Genomic DNA, 27,608 nt, shown 5'->3' on the forward strand with positions numbered 1-27,608 from the left:
GATTAGCAATAAGGACGTCATGCTAATATAAACGAAAATAATTCTGAAAAGGCAATTTTTAAAAATAAGTTTCCTTCCATTCTGCAAAAAGGGTATTAATTTTTTCTCATGAAATTTCTTTTTAAAAATCATATATTACATTACTAAAAATCAGTATGTGTAATTTGGAAAGAATTTATACATGTATTTTATCTTAGAACTGTTGTAACACATACAATTTATAATAGTAATAGTAACCATGAATTTTACAACTAATATCCTAAAATAATTATCCTTTTTGCATTTATACCAAAATGAAAAATAACTACTGTAAATGGAATGGTAATGTTACTGTGATATGGAAAACTGGTTTAAAATCAAGACCTGTATCCAATTCATATGCACACGCTACTACCAAGGCAGTCAAACCCTGTAGTTAACAGTTATATGGGTTAATATGCACTATATTATACACTGGTATACCTACTTTTTTGAGGAAAAAAAGGAAACATTTGGCATTTAAACACATTCATGTATTACAAAACAAATAAACCAGTTAAACTGAAACAAGGAAACTGGGCAAATATTTTAGAATCAATGAACCATGTATCATCTCACATTTGTAAATAAAAGGCAAATGGAGTCCTTAACACGCTGCCTTTGTCTACAGATGGGAAGAAGTAGAGAAGCAAAGCTTCAAGGTATATGGGTTAGAGCCATCTGTAAAATGCAAAAGGAAACTCAAGAGTTAGAAAAATACTATAAGTTTTACTCTTTAAAATAGCCTGCTCAATCATGAAATTGTAGTTTTAAACTAAAGTGATACAAATTAAGATGGAAAATAGGAAACTATTTTGAGGTAATTTTCTATAAACAGTTTTATAGAAATATGGCTTATTTATTTTTTTTATTCTGGAGAGCAATTTACCTGTCACATTTCTGTGACAGAAACATCACATGAATGCAACATTCAAAATGTAGTACCTTCTTGCTGGGAAAATGCAGTATTTTAGTTTGCAAATAAAACCACCAATGCTGTTAGGACAATTGCATGGGGTAGATCAGTTTATTTCTAATACTAAGTTATCGAGTCTTCGAAAATGGACAATGTCATAGGTTTAAACAGTAGGTCACAATTCCTTAGGAGTCCATGAGAAAATCAGAAGGAAGTCACAACTGTACGAGAGCTTGTGCATCAAAGCTGAATCACTGTCTAGACAAGCTGGCACGCTCAAGCACAAATGAGAGCAAGTGCAGAGGACAATCTTATATCTTACACAGGCAAAGAGGCTCATTGGCAATACTTGCTCCTGCTCTGCCTGGTTAGCTTTTTCAAGAAAATTGGATTGTTTATTTCTAATTAAAAGGTTGCATTTTAGAATTGCAAGATTCTAACACTATTTTGTTTGATACGTAGATCAAAATGGAATTAGTAAAAATAAACAGTATACTTTACTTTCTGCTGAACACTAATCCAATTTTTTTTTTTACTGGAGTGGGGTGTCCACAAATTAATTTGTCATTTACACCACCAAGTTTAAAAATTATTGGACTATATCATAGAACGGGGAGATTATTCTTTCTCAGTCAAGCTAATCATTTACAACATAGGAGCAAAATTTGTTTTTTGCTTCTGTTTTAGACTCAGATGTAAGTGTAAGCATCTTTATCATAATTGATAATACTATCATACAGTAAAGAGTTACAATTCTCTATATATATTTATCTAATAAACACTATGCAAGTATGTGTGTATATATTTATTTCTAATGCACTTATTAAAATAATTCATAATATTGCTTTATCATAATGGCTAAAACAAATTGTATTAACATAATTGCTAAAGCAAATTTCTCTCGCTACTTGATATTTAACATGCTTTCTTAACTAGCTTTTAAGGTATGCTGAGGATTTATAGCAGTGTTTTCCAAATGTAAACACCTAGAGAAAATCTCTGACCAATACAGAACAAAATTACAACCCTCTCCCAAGGTCCATCTAGCAGGACCAAAAATGGCTTTCTCCGTGGTCTCTCTCTCCCTCTTGTAACATCATCCCTGCAGAGATAAAGTTGGTCAGCACTTTGGCACTCTTTTGAAAGGTCCTAAAGACCTGGTTCTGCCAATGGGCCTGGGGGCAAAAGAGTAATATGGAGCCCATCAAATGGTAGATTTGATTGTTTTTGCCATGGGGAGAGGGCAGGGGAGGGTTATTGCTTCTGTATTGTTTTTATACTGGGTTTTATCTTTGTAAACTGCCAGGAGTCATTTAGAATTAGCTGGTTAGCCATATAAATTTTCATAAATCAGTCAGTCAGTCAGCCAGTCAATCAATCAATGAAATAGATTAAAATGCAGTAGGCCCAAAGGCATTATGAATGCTAATTTCTGCAAATTATACTTCCCAGTCCAACATTATCAAATTAATACATCCTCAATAAGCATGATGTGAAGATTATTTCACAGTGATACTTACTAGGCACTCTTATCTGGTAGTGATTGAGTACTGTAAGAGCTTCCACTGCATCTGTCTTGCATTCCCATTCCAAGAGACCAGAAAGTGTTTTAGCTGATGCTGGCAAACAAAGAATTAAAATGTTTTGCTTTGCTTTATTTTTCTCTGTCAGAATCATTTACCTAGGAGTTTTTAAATATTTTTTTTAAATAATGTGAAATTGTTTTCTATCACATTAAAGGCATATTTAATCCAATACTCCTCCAAAAAACTGCTCATGAGAACCCCATAAGCACACCCAATCATGGCTAATATCCACCGACAGTGTTCTCCTTCAAGTAATATTTACTTACGTTTTGGATCAAATACTTTATATTTGATAAAAGATAGGACTTCATGATCATCACACAACTGTAACAATAAGAAAACATAGTTGCTAAACAGCAAGAATGCTAGAGTGATTCACAGATACATCGTTATGAAATACTTCCATAGTTTAGCCTTTATTGTCATTGTACATAATATATACAACAAAATTGGTTAAATAAATAAATATCATGGCTCTCCTAGATTGAAAGAACAAATATTGAATTATTACAATGTGGCAGGGTAGAAATATAATAAATTAATAATAAACAATTTCAGGTAATTCTTGCTTAATGACAATTCAAAGTTACGGCAACACTGGGTCTGAAGTAGAGGCCTGACAGCAGCAGAAGCACAGCTTTCTATTTCAACTCCTATGCCACCAGCACCGAGGAATGCTGCTGTGCAGGGCAGCCAAAAGGGCAGAGATAATGGGAGATAGGTGGGGGAGTTCAAGAGGATGCAGCCCCTGAACTTCCTGTAAGGATTTATGGCAAACTAGATGTCCCTGAAGGACTGCTCCTGCAGTCAAATTGGCAGCCAGAGGGTGGATTCCAGATGGCAATATCATTTCGAAAAAAGGAGCAATTGCAATCCAGACAGCCGCTCCTTGTGAGTAGATAGCAGAAACCATAACTTTTGCAGTCAGTTTGTAAACTGAATGACTGAAAGTTGAGGGATTTCAATCAAGCTCACAATCATAATGTAGCCACAATTAGACAGATACAAAGTTCGGTCAAGCCTCATTTTTTAAAATCTTTTTTGCAATTACCTAATTGCTTTTCAGTTATTAGGAACCTTAAGAGAGGCAAGTTTTACAGCACTCAACAGGTGAGTTCCCTTTAGTCCCCAGCAAAAGAAATTTTAAAGATTAAGATTAAGGACTTTAAAAAATATATATATATATTAAATTTTAAATAAACAGCAAAATGGTGAATAGAATGTTCATTTTGAGAAGGGGTAAATGAATTAAGGGTACAGATGGATAAATAAAATTTTGACATTAATTATAATAATCCTTCCCATGGGAAAATGTCATTGTTTTGAATTCTAAAAAGAAATCAGACTTTGAAGGTTGAAAGCTGGATAGAACAAAAAGGAACTAAAGATTATAATTACAGGAGAACATTTGATTACTAATACAGAATGGAGCAAAATACTTTAATCGTATATTTTAAATTATAAAGGCATACTGAACGATATTTGTGAACAATCGACTCAGAAATTAATTTAAGAATATCTGCCATTATAGATAGACTATCCTTAAAATGCATTATGAAAGAACAACTGAGACTGACAGAAAAGTAGATTTAAAATTGACAGGCTATAAAAAGATATGTAAATAGAATTAGATTTTGTAGCTTGATTATTGTTTAAAACCATGGTCTATTCTTACCTTTACAAAGGTCTCTTCAGTCACACATAGGGGTACATTATAGTAATGTAATACACAAGAAGGTGGCTGGATGATGTTCTTGGATGCTTGGCCAGCACTTGTAAAACGATTGTTCTTGCTCATTGCAAAGTCTTTATAACTGCTTGTCCCATCTTCCAGCTCAAATATTTGACTAGGAACAACTGAATGCTGCTTGGATACACTGCAATTAAAAAATAGACAAGAAAACTCCCTTCACATTCAAAAATTTTACTTAATTAGCCTGTAAAGTTTAATTATACTCTAATATAATTTAATAGATTGATTAACCTTCCAATTATTACAGTAAAATACTCTTTTATCAAATTACAGGGGAAGGTCAATGAAATTATGATTGTAAATACTCTGTTGCTTTGCATATACACTGAGAGCTTCTGCACTGGAAACAAATTCCTTGTGTGTTTAATCACATTTGATCAAACAGTATTCTATTCCTATTCCTGTTCCTGTTCCTGTCTAGTCGTCCATTACTCTACTCTACTCTACTCTACTCTACTCTACTCTACTCTACTCTACTCTACTCTACTCTACTCTACTCTACCCTACCCTACCCTACCCTACTCTACTATTTATTTTTCATATTCTTAATCACCCCTCAGAGAGATGCTCTCGGCAGTGTACAATACAATGAATAAAATTAACATTAAAATCAAAATAATTTAAGATTAAAATTTTAAAATTTTAAAAAAACAGCAAACACCGCTATTTGCAAGCAGTGGCATGCCCCTGCCACTCTTCTCGTTCCCCGGGTGATGCAGGCCCTCAGGCCCCGGGCCTTCGGTTGATGTTGTGCAACTCCAGGTCCTTGATAAATAAAGCCCTCCTCATTTGTGATCTGGTTCAGGGGGGTGGTGCGGACCTGGTGGGTATTACGGAGACCTGGTTGGGCCGGGGGGGGTTTCCCCTCGTTGAGATGTGCCCACCAGGTTTCTATGCATTCCATCAGCCGAGGTCCCAGGGGAGGGGCGAGGGGTGGTGGCGGTTCTTGTAAAGGAAGGACTTGTTTCGAGGGAGGCCACTGTACCTCAGATAGCCGGATGCGAGTCCCTCATGAAGTGGGGACATGGGAGGCAGATGGGCTTGCTGATTACGTACCTGGCTCCCTGCCACATGTTGGCGGCCCTGCCCGAGCTGCTCAACGTGATTGCCGAGGTGGCGGTGGAGACCCCCAGGCTTATGGTCATGGGGGATTTCAATTTGCCATCTGTCAGCGAAGCATCTGAGGTGGCCCAGGAGTTCATGGCTTCCATGACGGCCATGGACCTGACTCAATTAATTCATGGCCCCTACTCACATGGGAGGACACACTCTGGACTTGTTTTTTGTCTCTGGTCAGTGAATGAATGATCTTGAGATAGGGGATATAGTGATGGAGCCCTTGTCATGGTCAGATCATTCCCTTCTTAGGCTTGACTTTCTAACCGCCACACCCCGCCGCAGGGAGGCAGAACAGACTAGGTGGTTCTGCCCCAGGCGCCTGATGGATCCTGATAGGTTCCAGACGGAGCTTGGGCCATTTCCTGAGGCTCTGACTCACGGCTCGGCTGAAGAGCTGGTGGCCGCCTGGGACAGGGCGGCTGCTGGCGCTTTGGACCGAGTCGTGCCTTTGCGGCCTCTGACCTGTCGCTGAGTTTACTTGGCTCCTTGGTTTTCTGAGGAGCTGAGGGAGATGAAGCACCGGAAAAGACGCCTGGAGAGCGGTTGGAAGACCAGCCGTTCCGAATCTGACCGAACACTGGTGAGGTCTCACATTAAGACCTACCTAGTGGCGATAAGGGCGCCAAAATGTAATTATTTTTCCGCCCTTATCGCATCTGCAGATAATCGCCTAGCCGCCCTGTTTAGGGTGACCCGCTCCCTTCTCCATCTGGGAGTGTGGGAGGATCCCTTGCAGGGTCGGGCTGAGGATTTTGTGCAGTATCTGCATGATAAAATCGCTCAAATTCAGGAAGGCTTGGTCTCCGACTGGGTAGGCTCAGGCAGGATGATGGAGGCAGGTCTTGAGAATGTTATTTGGGAGGAGTTTGACCCTGTGGGTCCCAAGGACGTGGACAGGATTCTGGGATGGCTGAACGCGACCACATGTTTATTGGACCCGTGTCCCTCCTGGTTGGTGCTGGCCTCCCAGGAGGTTACGCGAGGCTGGCTGCAGGGGATTATTAATGCTATTATCGAGTGAGGGTGTCTTGCCTGCCGCCTTGAAAGAGGCGGTGGTGAGGCCCCTCCTCAAGAAGCCCTCTCTGGATCCGGCTGTTTTGGCTAACTACCGTCCAGTTTCCAACCTTTGCTTTGTGGCAAAGGTTGTTGAGAGTGTGGTGGCACGACAGCTTCCACAGTACCTGGATGAAGCTGTCTATCTAGATCTGCTCCAGTCCGGCTTCAGGCCTGGGCACAGCACGGAAATGGCATTGGTCGCATTGGTGGATGATCTCTGGAGGGCTCGGGTTAGGGGTTGTTCCTCTATCCTAGTCCTGTTAGACCTCTCAGCGGCTTTTGATACCATCGACCATGATATCATGCTGCGCCGGTTGGAGGAGTTGGGGGGGCACCGTTTTATGATGGTTCTCCTCCTATCTCTCTGACCGATCACATTCGGTGTTGGCAGGGGGGCAGAGGTCGACCCCGAGGCGCCTTGTTTGTGGGGTGCCGCAGGGGTCGGTCCTCTCACCCCTCCTGTTCAACATTTATGTGAAGCTGCTGGCTGAGATCATCTGTGGTTTTGGGGTGGAGTTCCATCAGTACTCTGATGATACTCAGCTGTACATCTCCACCCCAGGCCATCCCAACGATGCCCTTGAAGTGATGTCCCGGTGCCTAGAGGCCATGTGGGACTGGATGGGGAGAAACAGGCTCCGACTCAACCCTTCCAAGAGCGAGTGGCTGTGGCTTCCGGCGTCCCGATATAGCCAGCTGGTGCCATTGCTGGCTATTGGGGGCGAGTTACTGGCCCCCACGGAGAGGGCTCGCAACTTGGGTGTCCTCCTGGACGCATGGCTGTCTTTAGAAGAGCATATGACAGCCGTGGCCAGGGAGGCTTTTTATCAGGTCCGCCTGATTCACCAGTTACGTCTCTTTCTGGATCGGGACTCCTTACGCACGGTCACTCAGGCACTCGTCATCTCCCGCCTGGACTACTGTAATGCTCTCTACATGGGGCTCCCCTTGAGGAACACCCGGAGGCTCCAACTGGTACAGAATGCGGCCGTGTGGGGGATTATGGGAGCGATGGGGCGCTCCCATGTGACACCCCTCCTGCCCGAGCTGCACTGGCTCCCAGTGGTCTTCCGGGTGCGCTTTAAGGTGTTGGTTACCATCTTTAAAGCGCTCCATGGCTTAGGGCCTGGGTACTTATGGGACCGCCTTCTGCCACTGATAGCCTCCCACCGGCCAGTACGCTCCCACAGAGAGGGCCTCCTCAGGGTGCCGTCGGCCAGACAATGTCAGCTGGCGACCCCAGGGGGAGGGCCTTCTCTGTGGCAGCACCTATCCTCTGGAACGACCTGCCCCCGGAGATACGTAGGATCCCAGATCTTCGTGCTTTTCACCGTGCCCTTAAAACTTTTTTATTTCATCAAGCCGGGCTGGCTTAACACCCCCCTCCCCTTAGATATTTTTAATTGTTAATTGATTTTAGTTGGGGTGTTTTAAATTTATTGGGCCAAAATTTGTTTAATTTTTTTTTTTTTAAATTAAATTTTTGTATGTGATGTTTTTATTCTTGGCTGTTCACCGCCCTAAGTCCAGTGGGAGAAGGGCGGTATAAAAATCTAATAAAATAAAATAAATAAATAAATAAATAAATAAATAAATAAAATTTAAAAATAACATAAAATTTCAAAAGGTGAAACATTCCAAAATTCGGGGTGGGTGGGTGGGTTAAGCTGTTGTTAATACAGGGGTGAGTAGGGATTTTCACGGAACCAGCTAGCTCCACAGTAGTATGGGACTCTGTGTCCTCTACACAAGACGAAAGTCAAAAGATTGGGGGCTTTCATCACCTCTGAGGGTAGGATGTTCCACAATGCAGGGGCATCAGCAGAGAAGGCACTCTTCCTAGACTCTGCCAGTCAAAATTCTTTAATAGACATGGTCTGCAGCATACTTCTCTGCCTGAATAAGTGGGATGGGGTGATGTGATATAGTGAAGCTGGTTCCGTAGGTAACCTGGCCCTATGCCATGTAAGCTTTATAGGTGGCCACCAATATCTTGAACTGGACCCAGAAGCAAATTGGCATCCAGTGCAGTTCACAGAGCAAAGACATTACATGTGCCCTTCTTATAGCACCCAGTATGGCTTTCACGGCCGCATTCTGCGCCAGCTGAAGCTTCTGGATACTTTTCAAGTATAGCCCCACATAGAGCGCATTGCAATAGTCCAATGGGGAGATGAGCAGGGCATGAGTGATGGAGCAGAAGGCTCCCAGAAGGGGCATAACTGGCGCACAATGTGGAGTTGACAAAGGCCCTCCTGGCCATTGCTGCCATCTGCTCATTGAGCAGGAGCCATGAGCCCAAGAGAACCCCCAAGGTATTCACCAGGTGGTCCAACCTCATCCAGGACCTAAGATGATAAACTCCTGGATACAGAGAGGTCAACCCACAGACAATCTGTTTTACCAGGTTTCAGTTGAAGTCTGTTGTCCCCTAACCATACCCACACAGCCTCCAGGCACCGTGAAAGGACGTCCACTGCTATAAAGACAGATAGCTGCATATTGTCAGCTGATATCTCATCCAGTCTCAGCAGTCTCATGTAGATGTTAAAAAAGAAGTGGAAGGAGCACTGATCCATGGCACCCTACAAAGGAGGGCCATGAGCTGGATCTTTCATTCCCTATTAACATCTATTGGGACCTTTGGAGGAAGAAGGTGAACCAGCACAAAACTGTGCTGTCCATCCCAATTCCTTAAGTTGGCCCAAAAGGATACCATGGGCAATGCTATTGGTAGCCAGAGAGAGGTCAAGAAGAGCAAGGATGGAGGCATCACATCCATCATGCTCCCACAAGAGACCATCCATGAGTGCAACCAATGCAGTTTCAGTGCCATATCTGAGCCTGAAACCCAACTGAAAATAATCCACTTCCAGATAAACCATTCCTCCAGGACCCTCTGGGGTTGCAAATTAATGAAGAGTCAAATGGCATTTTGTAAATGTACAAAAAGGGATTTTCCCCAAACTAAATTAAATTTTCTAAATCACATTTTAACACATTATATTTTATATTGGTATTGATATTAAAATAAAAATTGTGATGCACACCTACCAAACATTTAGTCTCTTCCCAAATAATTTGACATTATTGAGATGTGTGACTGCTCTTTCAACAGCATATTCATCACCCATTTCCACTAATGCAGTGCCTGGAATAGTCTTCATAAATTTCACCTGTAATATTTTAAATGATATATAAATTCAATTTAAAGGATGATAGGACATTTTTCAATTTCAGTTGGAAGATAAATAACAATGACTTGTCTTCAAAGATATTTACTGTCCTTTTAAAAAGTCATACACAAACTTTTTCAGGCAAATGGCTGCATTTGAACTTTTGGTGGTCACTTGAATGCTAAAAAACTGTGCGAGATCAATTAAAACAAAAGCTTCCACTTTAGTGTTAATGCAATTATTCTATTATACTATAATAAAATTACAGTTCAATTTAACAGTATTCAGAGGCCACATGTCTGATTTTTGTGGGGTAATTGTAATGCATTTCTGCTTTACATTCACACTGCTAGGCATTTAGCTTACCTTTTCAATATTTCCATACAAACAGAACAAGTTGAAGACTCTTGAGCAATTCATCTTCTGCTGGTGCAACCCACTGACCATGACAACAGATCCTGAGGGGTTTCCTCCATGCATGTAAGATGAAGAGGCTTGGGGAAGTGGATAAGCAACAAGCTCTGGAGTATCCCGAGATGCCATTCTATATCGACTTGGTAAAGGTAACAGAGGACCATGTGATCCTAAAGAAAAAAATACTCCCTAGTTAATAAGTTTAGAATATTTAAGTATACAATGGATCAACTAAATATAGCATTACAAAATAACCACAGCAAAATGTCTTATTTAGTGATGTTTCATTAAATAATAAAACTCAGTTTTTAATAGTACAGGTAATCCTCAATTTATGACCACAATTGAGCCAAAAATCTGTATTACTAAGCAAAACAGTTGTTAAATGAGTTGTGCCACATTTTACCTTTTTTGCCAGTTGTTAAACAAATCACTGCAGTTCTTAAGTGAATCATGAGGTTGTTAAGTGAATAAAGCTTCCTCCATTGACTCTGCTTGTTGGAAGTCAGCTGGGAAGGTTACAAATGGTGATCACATGACCCAGAGACAGGGCAATTGTCTTAAATACGTGCCAGTTGCCAAGTGTCCAGCTTTTAATCATGTGATCATGGGGATGCTGCAATGGTTGTAAGTGTGAAAATCGGTCATATCGCTTTTTTCAGTGCTTTTGTAGTTTCAAAAAGTCACTAAATGAATGGCTGTAAGTCGAGGATTATCTCTCTACAGGTAGTCCATGATTTACAATCATTCATTTAGTAATATTTGAAGTTACAATGGCACCGAAAAAAGTAATTTATGACCAGTTCCTAATGGAATGTGTGGATGACCTTGGAGCACAAAGGGAAAAGATGCTATTTAGGAAACAATCAGACAAGAGAGGCAAGAGCCACTACTAACTTAATGGTTAGAGAATGAAACTTAGTGAGGGTCTGCCCTAATGATCAAGCATTTAAAAGTGGATGATAGGAAGTCTATATCTTCAGATTTTCAAGGTTCTGTTAATGTGGCCTTGCAAAAAAATAGAATTAGTCATGTTTCCTATCTAGTTTACCTTGGGGGGGGGGGCTGTCATCACATTTACAACTGTTCCAGTATCCCCGAGTCATGTGATCACGGTCTGCATGCTTGGCAACTGGCATGTATTTACAACAGTTGCAACACCAGGGAATCACATGATCACATTTCGGAAAACAGAAAAACAGAGTAATAGAGTTGGAAGTAACCTTGGAGATCTTCTAATCCAACCCCCTGCTTAGGCAGGAAACCCTACAATACTTCTGACAAATGGTTATCCAATCTCTTCTTAAAAACTTCCAGTGTTGGAGCATTCACAACCTCTGGAGGCAAGTTGTTCCACTGATTAATTGTTCTAACTGTCAGGAAATTTCTCCTTAGTTCTAGATTGCTTCTCTCCTTGATTAGTTTCCACCCATTGCTTCTTGACCTGCCCTCAGGTGCTTTGGAGAATAGCTTGACTCCCTCTTCTTTGTGGCAGCCCCTGAGATATCGGAACACTGCTATCATGTCATCCCTAGTCCTTCTTTTCATTTAACTAGACATACCCAGTTCCTGCAACCGTTCTTCCTATGTTTTAGCCTCCAGTCCCTTAATCATCTTTGTTGCTCTTCTCTGCATTCTATCTAGAGTCTCCACATCTTTTTTACATCATGGTGACCAAAAATGGATGTAGTATTCCAAGTGTGGCCTTACCAAGGCATTATAAAGTGGTATTAACACTTCATGTGATCTTGATTCTATCCCTCTGTTTATGCAGCCTAGAACTGTGTTGGCTTTTTTGGCAGCAACCTTCTCAGCTGACTTCAGACAAGCAAAGTAATTAAAAGAGTTACTGTGTGGCAAGATGGGTGGCTAATAAATTTCACAAATTAACAAAACCAATGCAGGAAGCCAAATCTCCCTAACAACTGTATGACTCACTTAACAATTGCACTGCTTAGCACTGGAACTACCAGTCCATTGTTGGAGGTTATAAATCAAGGACTATTTGTAAAAAAAAACTTTGCAGCTTTGGTTTTATTCCTTGAACCTATTTAATACTCAATACTCAACAATGAGTACTAAATGAGCAATGTTCCACCAAATTAAAAAAAACAAAACTTACTTTTAAATAATATAAAATAGAACTTATGGCTTTGATTCCCAGAACCTTTTTAATATACAGCAATACTACTGAATAATCTTGTTAAATTCAAGATATGTTTCTAACTGAATTATAATTGACAGTAAAACTTCTAATAGAATGGCAGAACTTATCTTGTTTGAGAACCAAATCAAAATTTGACACCAGTTACTAATATATTTTAGTTTTCAAGGCTCTATTACAAAGGACTCATCAATCTATCAAAACAGAACCCCATTAGGAAAACTTTTTATTATTTAATTAAAGTAATGCATGTTCTCCAAATGCTCACAAGGAACAGTTCATCTTGAAAAAATTCTAAGATCACAAACCACAAGATTCAAACTGGTAATCACTGTACTTTATCTATTTTTAACTTTTGTAATAGTGTTCCATTGTGATAAAATCTGCAACCAAGAATTGTGATGGCTTTTTAAAAAATGAAAGCTAACCCCCCCCATCCTAAAAACCCCGGTAACTGGCTATAATTTATGGATAAAAATATAAGCCAGGGAATTGTAACAAACTAAACAACTGCTTTAACCTAAAAATTAAGATTATCCCTTCTATGTAGCAATGAGAGTAATTTCTTTTATGCAGAAGACATAGATAATGGCAGAAACAGGTGTGTTTTCAGTATAAATCCCGAGATTTATGAATAATTTTTATGAAATTAAATTCATAAAAAAGGAACTTACCATAGCCATCATGTCTAAATGATGAGGGATGTTCTCCCAAAATAGCTTGCCTCTGTCGGCCTTTCCCTCTATCTAAAGAATAAGAGAGTATTGATTTTTTAAAATAATAAATCTTCTCAAAATATTAAAATTTTATCAACTAAAATAATGTTTTTTCCGATTAAAACTTAACAGCAACTCTGCTAGATCTGATCACATGTCCACCAGTCAAATATTATATTTCTAACAGTATGGTAACCAGATATTTTTAAGGTTATACATTTGCATATTTTGGTCAGATAGTCATTTAGATTGACTTGTTCTAATACGAAAATACACCAGAATTATTGTTAGGACACCAGAAATATTGTTGTTATTAAAATCACATCCAGAAAGATTTGACATTTTAAACCTAAGAAAACTGTACAGGTGTCTTAACACTATAATTACTCATAAAAATCAAGCTGTAAATGCAGTACTTTCGAAGGACAGTACCTGAATCACACTATTAGCTTCAACAGCAACATATTTTCAAAGAGGGCTTCTTTTCAAGAAGTTTCAGCATAATCCAACAACAACCTGTATTACATGGTTTCATAATCAGTTAACAGAGAGGATCATAATTTTTTTAACATACATCAACAGCTATTAATGGGAAAGTGCTGAGAAAACTATACATCGCTACACTATTATTATACAATCTATATTATAATGCCAATAAAAATTGAACTTTTAACAATGAGAAGTTTTCAGCAAATTTCATTTTATACAAGAATATAAAGTTAATCAAGGGGTCAACACTACTGGATGAAAGCAGCAACCAGTAAACATCTATTGCAATGGCATTTATCATTAACATTTGCTGATTGTTTTATTATATAATTTGAAGTGTCAATATTTTGATTGCTAAACTCTGAGAAATAAGAAACATTCAGCATAGATAAGATAGTATTTATTTAAATGGGAAAATATGTTTTTACACGGATCCTATTAAAATCAGCATGGGTTGAAAACTCAGCTTTGATAACAAAAAGTTAAAAGTTTGTTTCCAAGGTCCACAATTTTGTTACGGCAACTTTTTGAAAATGAAAACATTAGATAAAAAAATTAAGTCCTCAAAACAACTTATGGTAAGTCCTCAAAACAAAAGTGAGGAAGAATATTTTTGTATGTCAACTACAAATCTTTTACATGGATATTACTTTGACTTATTTTGGTAAAAGATGAATAAGTATGAAATAAGGAAAATGCCTACTAATAATATCCTGTTTAATATTTTACTGATATTGAGATATTAATATGAGAGCCAGTGGTTAAGGCATTAGGCCACAAACCATGAGATCATGAGTTCTAGTCCCATCTAGTCCCATCTTACAAAGCCAGATGGATGACCTTGGGACAGTCACTCTCACAGCCTTAGGAAGCAGGTAATGGCAAACCACTTCCAAAAAACCTTGTCCAGAAAACTGAAGGAACTAGGGAACTGCCAGGAGTTAACAATGACTAGAAGGCACAAATAAATTGTTCATAACCATTGTAAGAAATCTAGTTAAGAATCAAGATATTTGAATGTTTCCTACAATACAATTAATTATTCTCAGGGACTTCATTATAGGGCGAATGGAAAGACTCAATTTTAAAAAGTACATCAAATCATAAGACCTTAATTTAAAAGAATGAGCTAAATTGGCTATACAATATATTGGTAAACAGGCTTAAAAAGTTTATAAATAATGTTATCATTGTACAGCTAAACAGAGCATGGCAATTACTTTTTTCCTTATATTAGATATATTGTTAATTGTTTGGCTTAGATGTAATTGCATCCACCACTGATAATCTCTTCTCATATATTTAATTTTTAAAAACAATCATTCCTCAGAGATGCTGCAATGGATTCTGTACTGAACACTTCTAAGATCCCTTCCAACTCTAAGACTCATAAAACATAGTAATAAAAATCACATCCTTCCTTCCTATGAAAACATCCACTAGATTTTATGTTCACATTACAGCTACCGTGTTTCTCCAAAAATAAGCCCCTGTCTTATATTTTTTTTGAACCCTGAAATAAGTGCTTGGCCTTATTGCCATGTGCTCAAAAGCCCGATTGGGCTTATTATCAGGGGATGTCTTGTTTTGGGGGAAACAGGATATATAAAAAATCATTTGGAGAATTAAAAATAATTTCTGACCAACAACTGAAAAATGAAAAAATTCTCTGTTTAAAGAAAAATGAAGATACTACTACTCTTGATAGCTATATACACCTTGACTAAAAACAACAGAGAGAAAAATGCCATCCATGGGTATGTTATCATATTTGGCTGATACATATTTCTATGTAACTATAAAGTATGCATTGGTAAACTGCTCTATTTCCGTACTCTACAATATAGCGTTAACAGGATCTATATGCAATGCAACTGACAAGATTTCAGCTAGCATATGTATACAGTATTAGGTTCCTGAGTGTAATGCTGTAACACAATATCCTGGATGAAAAAAGGAAAACCAAACCGGTTCAAATATTCAAAATTATCTGCTTAATGTAAAACATAAAAATTCCCAAGTTGTGCTTGATTTCTGGTGATTTCATGCACGTGCAGAGGTAGCTTTTTTGTTAACATGAAAGTGGTCTCCTCTTGCCATAGTCTGGGGGTTTTTTGTTCAGATTAGCAGCATGGTCTAAACTGACAGATCCCTATGACAGTATTGACCCCACCAAGCTGCTTAGCTTCAAAGCCTAGACAAGATTAGCCAACTTTATCAGAGAATTATAAGGCTAAAAAAAATCTTAAATATTTCTGAAATAAGGTCAAGATACCAATGTAACAAAACCTACAGTGATTAATTCAGCCAAAAGCATTGGCTGGGAAGAGAAGAGAAGAGGCACAGAAAGTAACCTGTTTCTGAGACACTTTTATCACTCTTCTCCGTGAGTACTGCCTCATTGTACTGATGAGTATTGTTCAAAATAAATGAGTGATTTTTTATATTGAGGAAGTTGCCCACTCACTGGCAATTGGTTTATTGCTCACATTAAGTTCTCTGATGATTCATTAAAATTGATAAAGACAGTAGCTTTTATTAACTGTTAATTATCAGAATAAAAAGCTATAATTGTCTATCTATAGAAAATGTGGTGCAAGTTTTTCCATTACAATTTAAAGTAATGCTACATACAGATAGTCTTCAACTTACCACCCCAATTGGAACCCAAATTTCATCACTAAGCAATGCCCTCATAAAGCAAGATATCATGTGACTTAGCAACTGTAATCCTAGCACTCAATTAACTGAGAAACACAGGTTAAGCAGAGGGAATCCCAGGTAAGGAGAGGGGTGGGGGAGGCCTGGCACAAGCCACACCAAAGTTGGAGGGGGTGCCTGCAGTGTGGTGCAAAACTGCAGTTGCTCCTAGAAGTCTCAGCCTATCCCGGCAGCATGACGCAAAGCTACTCCACTTGGTCCAGCAGCACTTACAACAATAGGGGTATTGCAACTTCTCTCTTACTTACTTATCTCCTCCCCCCCCCCCCGCCATCTATTCTATACTCTTTGAGCTACACTAGATAGTGCTATTTGGCAGCAACAGCAGCACGGCTGAGACTGAAGCAGAGGCATGGGGGTCTTCAACAGTCTCAGCCAGCTGCCATCGACTCCAGTCTCTACTTCAACCCAGCACTACAGCTGCAACTGAGAAATGTTGCATCAAGCAACACTCCATGGCCAGTCAGCCCAGCACCATTGTGCAAAGTTCCAGTTGCCCCCACAGTCCTGTCCTTCACAGGTTCTGCCACGCCCCAACTGATCTTCACCATTTTACTCCTAACAAGGCATGCCCTAACTGTACTGTATGCTGGCAGTTCGAGGCCTTCTTCCCGTAGTACACACCCCATTCTCATGATCCTTCAGAAATCTACCTCAGGTTTCGCAAGAATGGATGTATTATTTGAAGAAAGGAAGAAATGTCATTTTTGCCCCAGTATCACCGGTGATGAGTACCACCACTGTACATAAGAACCAAAAGTGCATTAATGATGGGGAGACAGGTGAGTGGGGGAGTTGCAGCATGGCTACAGTCATAAGTGTGGGTGGGCTGCCAAGCACCCTAATTTTGGCCACATTATGGGGAATGCTGCAACAACTATAATTTCAGTCATGGGCATCCATTTTTTCAGTACCATCATAATTTTAAACAGTTGTTGAACAAATGGTTGTAAACTGAGAATTAGCTATGGTAATATTAATAGTACTTACTCCTGTCTGGGAACAGGAATCACCTCAATTAATTCAAGGAAAAGCAATTTTGTGGGTGTATTTAAACAACAAAGTGCACATATTCAAAGATATCTCAGTGCCACATAAGCAAATCCATTCTTGAGAACTGAAATGATGTTCAAAAATTTTAGAAATAAGAAACAGGACTTACTATTCAAAGAAAAGTCAAATGTCACAATAAACATCAAATTTTTGATACAGCTATGTTATTTTCCTTCAAGGAAAGGTTTCTTATTTTCCACAGTTGCATTTACCAGGACAGGCCACAGTCCCTAAACAGAATCTGAATTGAATGTGTGAACTTAGTATTGTAAATACTTATGTTATCTGGCAATTCGAAACGAAATTTAAATTTTACCATAGCATTGCGGTTGAATAATCTGCTAACCAATAGCATAGCCCCCTTATTAACTTTTTACAAATACTTAATTCTTCATTCCAAAGCTTATATATATTAATAGTACATTTCACAATCAAAGCACTATCTATAAAATGCAACTTTTAGATAATAGTTAAAAGGCAAGCCAAGGCCTAATATTAATAGTACATTTTCACAGTCAAAATGATACCTAAAAAAATCCAACCATGTGGTAATTATTAAAAAGTCAAATCTTGTTTCATGTTCAAAATTTGCTAAATACTCTACCTTGATAAGTTTCCCAACTTCCTGCCATTAATGCCTAAATTTTCAAAAAGTATACACAGCAAATTATACACGTCATTAGAAATTACAGAGAAGTACAGAATAAGATTTTTTTACACTTTCATGCAAGTTCTTTTACTGATGCAAACAATGTCCCTGTTAAGGTTTGCAGTTAAAAAAAATGGAATATACTTTGGGTAATGTAGTGAAACCTGAGGAACTTGCCTGACAGGTTGCTGCAATTTATTTTTAAAGTAGATATGATGCTTTAGACATTATTTACATTGGAAAACCTATCTTACATACAACCAAAAACAATTACCACAATGTACAGGAGAGAAACAAGACTTGGAATCTTCCATATTATACTGTTTTGTTCTAGGGATATAAGACTGGAACCATATGCAAGCTGATTATAATGGGTACAGTCTACCATGGCATTCATGAAATCAGAAGTATTGTAAGTATCCTTCTTGACATGCTTGTGGTGATGATGCATGCAGTATGCAGTCAAGGTGAATTGCAAGTCTGAGGTTTTTCAGAGGGCCATTTGATGATGCCGATGTGGTGCATGATGAAGTGTAGAGTCAGCCTGCTGGAGTCCTCTATCCTTCTTAATGCCTTGTCCACCATATGGGAAAATTCCTTTCCATGGAGAAGCAGTGTGCAAGTTTGTAGTTTGTAAGGAAAAGTCTGCATCAGTGTCCTCTCCTCCAAAGAGTGAGAGCTGCTTGGAGAAATGCAAATCCTTGTACTGCAAGCATGCTTGCATGTATGGGTTCCTTCTTGGCCTAAACAATTCAGTATATCACCAGGGGACTCTAGTGTTGAAAGTTATTCTTTTCCAGGATTACAAAGCTTTAACAAAAGTTCCACCAGAAATATTTGGCTTGAAATGACTACTGCATTAAAGAAACCCTCTACATATGTATATGTATATGATAGATACAATTACCCAAACACTTACCTCGTCTGCCCAGATATGGTTTAGTATAATCCCAACTATCATTGTCATTTCGAATTACATTAAGTCGAGTTGGCTGTTAAGATAGAAGCAAAAGAGTGAACTTTAATCATTGCTTTTTCTTCTAAAAAAGAGAGAGGCTTAAGAAGATATAAACTTTACCCTTGCATATTCAATTTTTAATGTACAGCATCCTGCATATATATCCGCTCCATTGAGTGCAGCTTTTGCTTTTTGAGCACAAAGAACTGATTCAAACATAAGACATGTTAAGGATCTTTAGTTAGTCTTTAAAATAAAGTTATTACAAGACAAAATATTTCAGAAGAGAACTCTGTAGCTGTACAAGAAGTCACTCAGAATCCATTTAATTGAGGTACTGACAACAGTAAATCTAGATTTGCTGGTAGGTTTCTTGGTGATTGCCAGGATTAAATAGTCTCAGTTGTTACCAATACCAAGAATGGAATGACTTTCAGTGTTTATTATATTGCTAAGGGAGAAAGTCTGGGGTTCTTTTATTTCTTTGTGAACAAATTAAGAGCTAGAGTCAGTGCTTCACATTTCAGAATTCATAACTCTGTTTTAAATGTATGTTTTTCAAAAATTTAACTAGATTTTAAGATTGCAGGAAAAAAAAATCTAATCAAGTCCTATATTCCTGAAGTCCTCTCTTTCCTATTTTATACATAATGCAATGTTTATTTCTAATTTATTCATGTATAATTCTGATAACTGGGAGACAAATTTGAGGAAAGTCATAGTCTTTCTTCTAAGTTTAATTTTATGCATTATTTTTTTCATAAGCTGCAAGGCTATCTCTACTGATTCAGGCCTACAAAGGCTCAGATCCATCTCGATCTCACTGCCAGTAGATGTCAAAATAAAACTGTTCTACAGAGCATTTAAGGAATAATTTATGGCCATTATTTCTGTCTACAGAGATTCTCATTGATCCAGGTCATGGTTGTCCCAAAGGTGCTTTTCCAAAATGCAACTATATTTTCTTGGGGTTTTTTTTCTTTGAAAACATTTCACTTTTCATCCAAGAAGCTTTAGTTCAGTTCAGTTCAGTTCAGTAAAAACACCACGAAAGTTTAGCTGTCTTTTGAAAAAACTCCTTTGGGTTATAACTTACATTGGGGATGGCACTTGTCTACAAACTACTGCGAGTTGTTCTAATTCAGTGATTGCATAAATATAAATGCAGAACAAACAAATAAATAAGCTTTCTGGTAAGTTCCTGTGCTATAACATAACAATATAGTAATAAAATTGGGTAACAAAACATCTGCAATGAAACAGCCAAGCTCAGAGAGTACCAAGGACTCCACAGTTCAACACTGAGCTACATATTTCCCTTCTATTAGAAGAGTAGTAAAAGGATATTCAACCATGGCTTGTATTCCATTTCTCTTGAATATGACAATACGTTGTACTTTCCCAACAGGATTACATACTGTATACAAGACATCCTACAAAACAAAGCAGCTGTTTTATTTTACAAGATTATTCAAAATGTTAACAAATAAAAATATATACAACTATTAAATATTCTGACAAAATACTGTAATGCAATTCAGAAAAGAAAGTTTAAATTCAGTTTCACTATACATACTTCAGATATTTTGCATGCTGCACTAGTAAGTATGCAAAGTTAGTATGCCCAATATTTGTACCATTTATAAAGTAGAACAGAACAAAATTAAGGGAAAATAATTATTTCCTTTCCAAATTATGCTGAAAAATGTATTATCTATTATAACTTTATCACTATTTATTTAATTATTTATTTATTATGCCACCAATCACATCTAGAGGTGACTGTAGGCAGCTTACAACCAAATAAAAGCAACAAGATAAAAATTTAAAACATTAAAATAATAAATATTAAAATTAAAATTTACTTTAAAAAATAGCAAAGATGGCAAGGAAGGACGCAAGATGCATATGGAGAGAAAGTGGGGTCTTACCCCAGTCCATTAATCACCTCCAGTATGATATACCCCATCGGGACCTCTTTTTGGCATGGGTTATGGGAACGGAGAGATTACAGGACTGTTCTTAGAAAAGTTACAAGATCTAAGCAGCAATATGTTAAAATTATATATATTTGTACTGTATATATTTATAATATCATGAGAACTGAATTTAACTCAAATTAAACAGAATTCTGCTTCCAAAAGCAGACTGTCCTGGCCCCCTGGGAAGTCTTTCCACAACTGTCTTCATTTCACATACCATAATTGAATCCTTCACTTTACACAAGAAAACTATGGTTCATAATTATTAATTTTAAATAATGTTAAAATGGGATTACATAATATAGATGGTTTTTCATTTGCATGCTTCCTACACAGAAATGCAGTTATTTATTGATTTATGGAACTTATATACCGTAGTTTTCAGAGTATAAAATGCACTCCACCACCCTAAAATTGGGTGAAAATTGCACTGTGTCTTATACACCAAATGTTACTGAAGTCCTGCCCACCCACCGGCCCCCACCCTTTGGTTGTTTTCTGCCTCCGCATGTCGCATTTTTTGCCTCCGCACCCCCCGTTTTCAGCCTCTACGTGACGCATTTTCAGTCGGTTCCAGGTGGTGGGGATCAGCGACGATGTGCTGTGACATCCTGGCAACCTGGAACAGATCTAAAATGGAGTATGCGGAGGCAGAGGCTGAAAATGCGACGCAGAGGCCAAAAGCGCGACACGTGGAGGCGGCACCCCACAGCCTGGAACAGATTATTGGCGGTATTCCGGGAGGCCGATCCAACCACCAATCAGGTGCTCATGCTGAATCAGGCTGCGATAACATGCTGAAGCTGACCAGGCTATTTCCTGTTTGCTGCTAGGATGCTAACCAATGGATGCTGGTAGGCAGAGGCAGAATTTTTTTTCCCTCGTTTTCCTCCCTAAAAAATAATGTGCATTTTATACTCCGAAAAATACAGTACTTTCAGTCATAACAGACAATGAATCCAGTAATGTGAAGGAAGTGTGGAGTCCTCAGTGCAATCTGACCTTGGTTGTTTACTTGCAGATATTTCATTACCTGACTAGGTAATATCATCAACACACTGATGATTATCTAATTGGGTACTGAAATGTCTGCCAGTAAACGACTAGGTTCAGAAAACATCAAAGACTCCACAGTTCAATTCTGAGTCACATATGTTCATTTCCATGAGAAGGAAGTTAAGACAAAATGAAAAACAGCTTTCCATACTAAACCTGTATTAAATATTTACTTTTAAATCATTTAGCTTTGAGTTTGGTAGAAAAAAAGAATATTTTACTTACAGAAACTTAAAACCATTTGAGATTCACTAAGACCACTGAAGTTAGAGGACAGACTCTCAAAAGTAACTAACAAAAACAGGAAATGAAATCTGAATATAGAAAAGCATAAGGTACTGAGAACTCTAATAAATATTATATTACAAGATGCTGTTAAACAGGAAATTATTTCATCACTATCTCTTTTCCCATAAGCTATGGGTTGCTTAAATGACTTGCAAACACTGTAACATAGGCAAAAAAATGATTAATTGCTAATTTTATAGTTCAGCCAAATAATTTTCTATATCCAAAGTAATACTGTTGCTATGTAAATGAGAGCATACTTTCCCAGTTTTACAGAACAAAGTATACTGAAAAAAACACATGCATATATATGAAGATGCTTTCACATTCAATATAAACCAGAAGGAACAATCTGAGATCCTGCCAATGTAAAAAACAGGCAGAGGTGCAAGCTTGCCACAAGCAATCATAGTATAGGACAATATAAAACACCAAGTATTTGAGATTTATGCTGTAAAACAGACATACCACAGTAATTGGATATAAAGGATTCTGAATTGATAACAGCAGAACTTTGTTCCCACCAGATGGGTCATCAGTGTTTCCTGGACGAGTTATTCTTTTGCTTGTAGAGTAATTGAAAAATGCTTGCTGTCCTGCTATGTATACTGGCTCATCTGCTGCAAAAGTAACACACTTTTTGGCACTTTCAATATCCTCAAATTCTACCAAAGCTTGGCGTTTAAATGGCATCATCATCACATAACTATAGGAAAAAAGCAGCAAAACAACTAATTAGTTATAATTTAATTTAGCGATTAAACTAAAGCAAAACTTATATAACTTAATATAAAATTTTTACTGCCAAATGCAGAAAAAAAGCAATTTCATTTCTTAAAAGCCAATGACAACTTTGAGTATAACATAAACTTTTAAATTTTGTACATTACTGTTTTAACTGAGCTGATATGAAACATAATTATAAAAAACAATATATATAAAACAGGTCTAAATTATTTCAGAGTTTGTCATGGAATATTTTTCACTAATTTGACAAAATCTGCATATGTGTGGGGGCAAGGATCAGTGAACATGAATCAGATTGGTTCAACATTCAGAATATGAAGAATCCTCCTAAACATCTTGTTCTTTATTCAGTTTAGAAAAATAATTCATTAAGTGACATTACACATTATATTCAAACATGCCTTGATTTTGTAGATTGTTTAGAATAATTAATCATAGCTTCATCATTCAAATCTATTGACCTGATCTGTGGATAATGTTATGCCATAAATATGTTGACTTTTATTTAACAGTTTGAACTAGATCATGTCAACAAGACATAAAAATTGTCTTAGCCTTTTATATAAATAGAGCCACAGCAAAATGCAGTTTCCTATCATAACTTTTTTTAAAAAATCATTAAACCTACCATATGGTCCCAAATTTTTCAAGAGCTTCCACAAGGTCTGCCTCCACAACTGACTCACAAAGACCACGGACATGGACCACAGGAGAAACGGAAACTTTGTGATGACTGCCTCCTGCATCCTAATAAAAGCATTTTAAGTTTTTTTAAAAAAAATCTTACTATAACAAATATATTGTGAACTATGAAGTTACAAATTACTTTCATGTTTAACTGCATTTATTTATAACCTAAATATTGTTATAACAATAAATTTTTTTCTAGCTCTAGCTTTCTCAAGCTCTAGCTTTAATGTTGGCTACTTTTAAGACTTTCCTTTTTCACAAGTAATGGCAATTCTAAATGTCCGTGGGAATATTAAAAAGAAAATAGAGACGGGAAGGGACTATGGTATGAAAGCTAATTTTAAATCACAACTTTACATTCCAACAAACTTTAGGTTATTTTTACTTTTCCAGTTTAACTGTTATAGTTAATTATACATTACTTTAATATTACCTAGAAAGAACAACAAAGTTGTGAAATTAATACATTGTTATTGCCAGAATACAGCCAGAATCTAAGCAGATAAGAAATGTAGAGAATTGCTCATTCAAAGATGAACAATTCTCTACATTTCTTATTCAAAGAAATAATCCGTAAAGATTATGTTTACAATAGTATCCTCTTGAGTAACTTAAATTATTACTGCCTGGAGGTCTATCACCAAAAATAAAATAACTGATTTGATTGTAATAAAACATTTTCCACTTTTATGAAACAATGTATGTATAAAGTTAAGTTATTAGAAGTTTTATCAAAATATTCATATATATTAAATGAAAAATTAAAAAATAAGTTAGCAGACAGCTGTCTTTAGAATAGAACTATTCATGGACCCAACTCTTAAGAAAATAGTTTTCAGTACATTTTTATTCTTTAAAATCTAAATGTGAGAGAAATTATATTTGTTTAAAATATGTACATTTCAAGCCAAGAAATAATATTGAATTAGTTTGACATTTGTTCTCTGAAACTAGAAATGTTAGCTCAGATAATATACTAAATAAGCCATGGACAGAGCTATTTTATTAGCTGCATTTGCTCAACAAAAGAAGTGAATGAAAATAATGCTTATTTGTAGATAAGCTATATTAATTTTAATTGATTTTCAAATAATTTGTTTTGGAATTAAAATCATTTGATTTATTACATATTTCATTACTATCAACTAAATTACATAGTGAAACAATTTTACATATGTAAGAAATAAATTTACATCAACAGGTTTATGCTTTCAGACACTGCTGCTCTTATTATAAATGCTTGTCTAATTACAGGTAGTCCTTGAGTTTACAACAATTGAGCCCAAAATTTATGTTGCTATGTGAAACGTTAAGTGAGTTTGCCCTATTTTACGACTTTTCTTGCCACAGTTGCTAAGTTAATTACTGCAATTGTTAAGTTAGTAACATGGTTAAGTGAACCTGGATTCCCCATTGACTTTGCTTGTCAAAAGGTTGCAAAAGGACATCACATGATCCTGGGACACAGCAACTGTCATAAATATGAACCACTTGCCAAACATCTGAATTTTGATCATGTAACCATGGGGATGCTGCAAAGGTCGAAGGGTGAAAAACAGTCATAAGTCACTTTTTTCAGTGCCATTGTAACTTTGAAGAGTCACTAAATGAACAGTTGTAAGTTGAGGACTACCTGTATACTGTACTGTATCTGAAGGATGGGCAAAACAGCACGACTGTTGCTTATGTGTGGAATTATGCAGTTAACATATACTTGTCGTACCCCTGCAATTTCTTCACTATAATAATATTGTAAATGTTTGAAACTTACCTGGTGATTTGTCCTGTTCAGTTACTGCTTCAGAATATACAAATACTGTACCCTGGAATTCTATGATTCAGGCTAGTGTATATATCTCAGTAAGAGGTCTGTTTCTGACAGTGAGGCATTAAATTAATTCCCTATCCTATCCTCCATTTCTGAGAATTTCGCCTTAGAATGGCTTATTCTTCTTGCTAATGTTTCACATAAACAAACGACAAGTAAAGCACAGTTCCTGAATTCCTTCCAGAACCTGTACTAGCAGTGGCCATGTGGTGGTATTTCCTTCTGAATTGTAATGTAGTATGTTGCATATGCATCTCCCCTCTTTCCTTGTGTTGCACCTGTATATGTGAGTACTAGGAACTGAATGTACAGCTCTGTATCACAGGACAAGGGGAGAGGGGCAACATTTTAAGAAACTGTTCAGCTGCCTTTCCCATAGCAATGCATGGGAAGGATTTTTTCAGGGTCTTCTTCAGCAGCTCTAGAATGGATCTGGACCATTTTCAAACTAGATTTTTATCTTGCTGACTCACTTCCAAATACTGGTTTAGGACCTGTTTTATTTTGTTTTTGAGTAGTTAACTCTAGTTGATAGACAAAATTTCAAATCCCTTTCTGCTGAGTAAAAACTGTAAAAATGAAAAGTAATAAATTCTGTACTGTAAACAAGATAATGATGACCAGGTTGTGAGAATTCGAGCTAATTGTAATTCAATCAGTAACATATAGATAAAAAAAAAACATACGTCAGAATGATGAACAGAACACATATTATAGACCATGGCTTAGATAAAATCAATTGCAAAATATTTTGCAGTTGAAATGCCTGATTTTGAAATCTGAAACAGCCAATAGGCTGTTGGAGAATTCTAACATGATCCCAATTACTTCAGGTATTTACCAAGGTCAAACATGCTGAGCTTCTGTTTCTGGGCTCAGAGCACTTCCAATACTGTACTTTAAAGCCAAAACAGTATGGGTATAATATAATGCATTTTGAAGCTGATTTGTTCTGCATAGACACAGTTGTAGCTCATCTGAGCCACTGACTTGAATGGCTCTGCTGTAAGCAGTATTATCACTGATTTATTTATAAGTATGACGTATACACAGACAAAACAAATACATATTCTGTACAATACTGCAGGAAAAGATGAAGAACCCCAGACAACTGTAATATATTCTTGTCCTAATCTATTATTCTCCCATCCCACAAGAGCACAGACCTTAGTACGAAGCTTAGTTAGAAGACAGAAAATATAACTCCAATAACAAAGGGGAAAAGGACAGCAACAGTTATCCGCTTCCAGTTCCCAACCCTCTTCCCTTCTTGAGATGAATGAGGGAAGGAAAATAAACACGGCAGAATATGATATACTGAGGTCCAGGATTAGTTGTCGGAAGGAAGCAAAATCGCAACTTTCATCTCCTTAAAATCTGAAAGCGATAGTAAACATTTCATTTATGCATAAGACAAGTTCTCAATTTGTGGGATGCCAAGGATTTAAATATGCTCGGCTTGTGAACATGCTTAGCCGAAGGACAATTTGGAAAGAAAGCCTCTCTGGGTTCTCAAAAATCAAGATGGAATATACTTAAGGCTTCCGCCCACAACACACGGCTTTTTTGGGGAAGGGGTGGGGGAGGGAAGCTAGGTTGTCTTTTTTAAAAAAAACCAAGCCCTTTCCAGATGCATTAAATCCTTGGCCAGGATATCCACACAGGCTCTTCAACGGACACCAACATCACCCCGCTCTCCCCCTACTTGGGGCGGAGAGACCCTCCGAGGCGGCCCCGGAGTAAACCCGTCCTGGACATCTGCCTCTATCCCCCTGCCCAGCCTGTGAGCGACGGGAACAAAAAAAAACAAAAAAACCAAGAGGGTGCGCCGCGCCCGCTTTCCTTACCCCTCCGGAGAAGCCTCCTGCGCGAGGGGCGGCCTTTTCCCGGCGGCTCTCGCCCTCCTCTGCCCCATACTCGATCTCCCCCTCTTCGGCGGCGGCGCTGGGTTTCAGCCGCTTGGCCTGGCTCTCGTACGCGCCGTCCTCCTCCTCCTCGTACTGTTCCCCAGAGGACGGGGAAGACATGGCGGCGGCGTCTTTGGCGAAGGGATGCGTGTGCAGAACGCACAATTGGCGCGCGAAAAGAAGAAAAAAAAAAACCCCGAAAAGATCGGTTAAGTAAGGCCTGCGAGAGAGAGAGAGAGAGAGAGAGAGAGAGAGAGGGAGAGATGCCCCGGCACGATAAAAGACAAGACCACACCGCAGCGACGCACGTTTACCCACACAA

General features: G+C 37.8%; 1 protein-coding gene across 1 annotated transcript; it reads right to left on the reverse strand.

Annotated features, from left to right (window-relative positions):
- On the reverse strand, positions 1–27,608 carry HNRNPLL (heterogeneous nuclear ribonucleoprotein L like). The gene is made up of 13 exons (XM_070947898.1): positions 27,227–27,608; positions 23,490–23,608; positions 22,583–22,820; positions 20,136–20,221; positions 18,909–19,005; positions 18,750–18,822; positions 12,877–12,948; positions 9,991–10,208; positions 9,503–9,624; positions 4,196–4,397; positions 2,787–2,844; positions 2,455–2,553; positions 1–699 (listed from the first exon to the last, which is right to left on the reverse strand). Exons 1-13 carry the CDS (start codon positions 27,404–27,406, stop codon positions 644–646), a joined length of 1,620 nt encoding a protein of 539 aa, XP_070803999.1. The 5' UTR covers positions 27,407–27,608; the 3' UTR covers positions 1–643.

This window comes from Pituophis catenifer, unplaced genomic scaffold, assembly GCF_029215685.1.
Source record: "Pituophis catenifer annectens isolate HBS135680 unplaced genomic scaffold, rPitCat1.0.hap2 SCAF_1, whole genome shotgun sequence".
In the NCBI taxonomy this organism is placed as follows: domain Eukaryota; kingdom Metazoa; phylum Chordata; class Lepidosauria; order Squamata; family Colubridae; genus Pituophis; species Pituophis catenifer.

What these genes read in the sequence shown, in the direction of transcription:
- HNRNPLL (XM_070947898.1), bottom strand. Translation starts at nt 27,406, where the DNA reads ATGTCTTCCCCGTCCTCTGGGGAACAGTACGAGGAGGAGGAGGACGGC. An exon ending in CTTTATATCCAATTACTGTG is followed by an intron (nt 20,222 to 22,582) that starts GTATGTCTGTTT and finishes TTTGTTTTGTAG; the next exon opens with GATGTCTTGTATACAGTATG. An exon ending in GGGAAGAGACTAAATGTTTG is followed by an intron (nt 4,398 to 9,502) that starts GTAGGTGTGCAT and finishes TTTTAATTGCAG; the next exon opens with TGTATCCAAGCAGCATTCAG.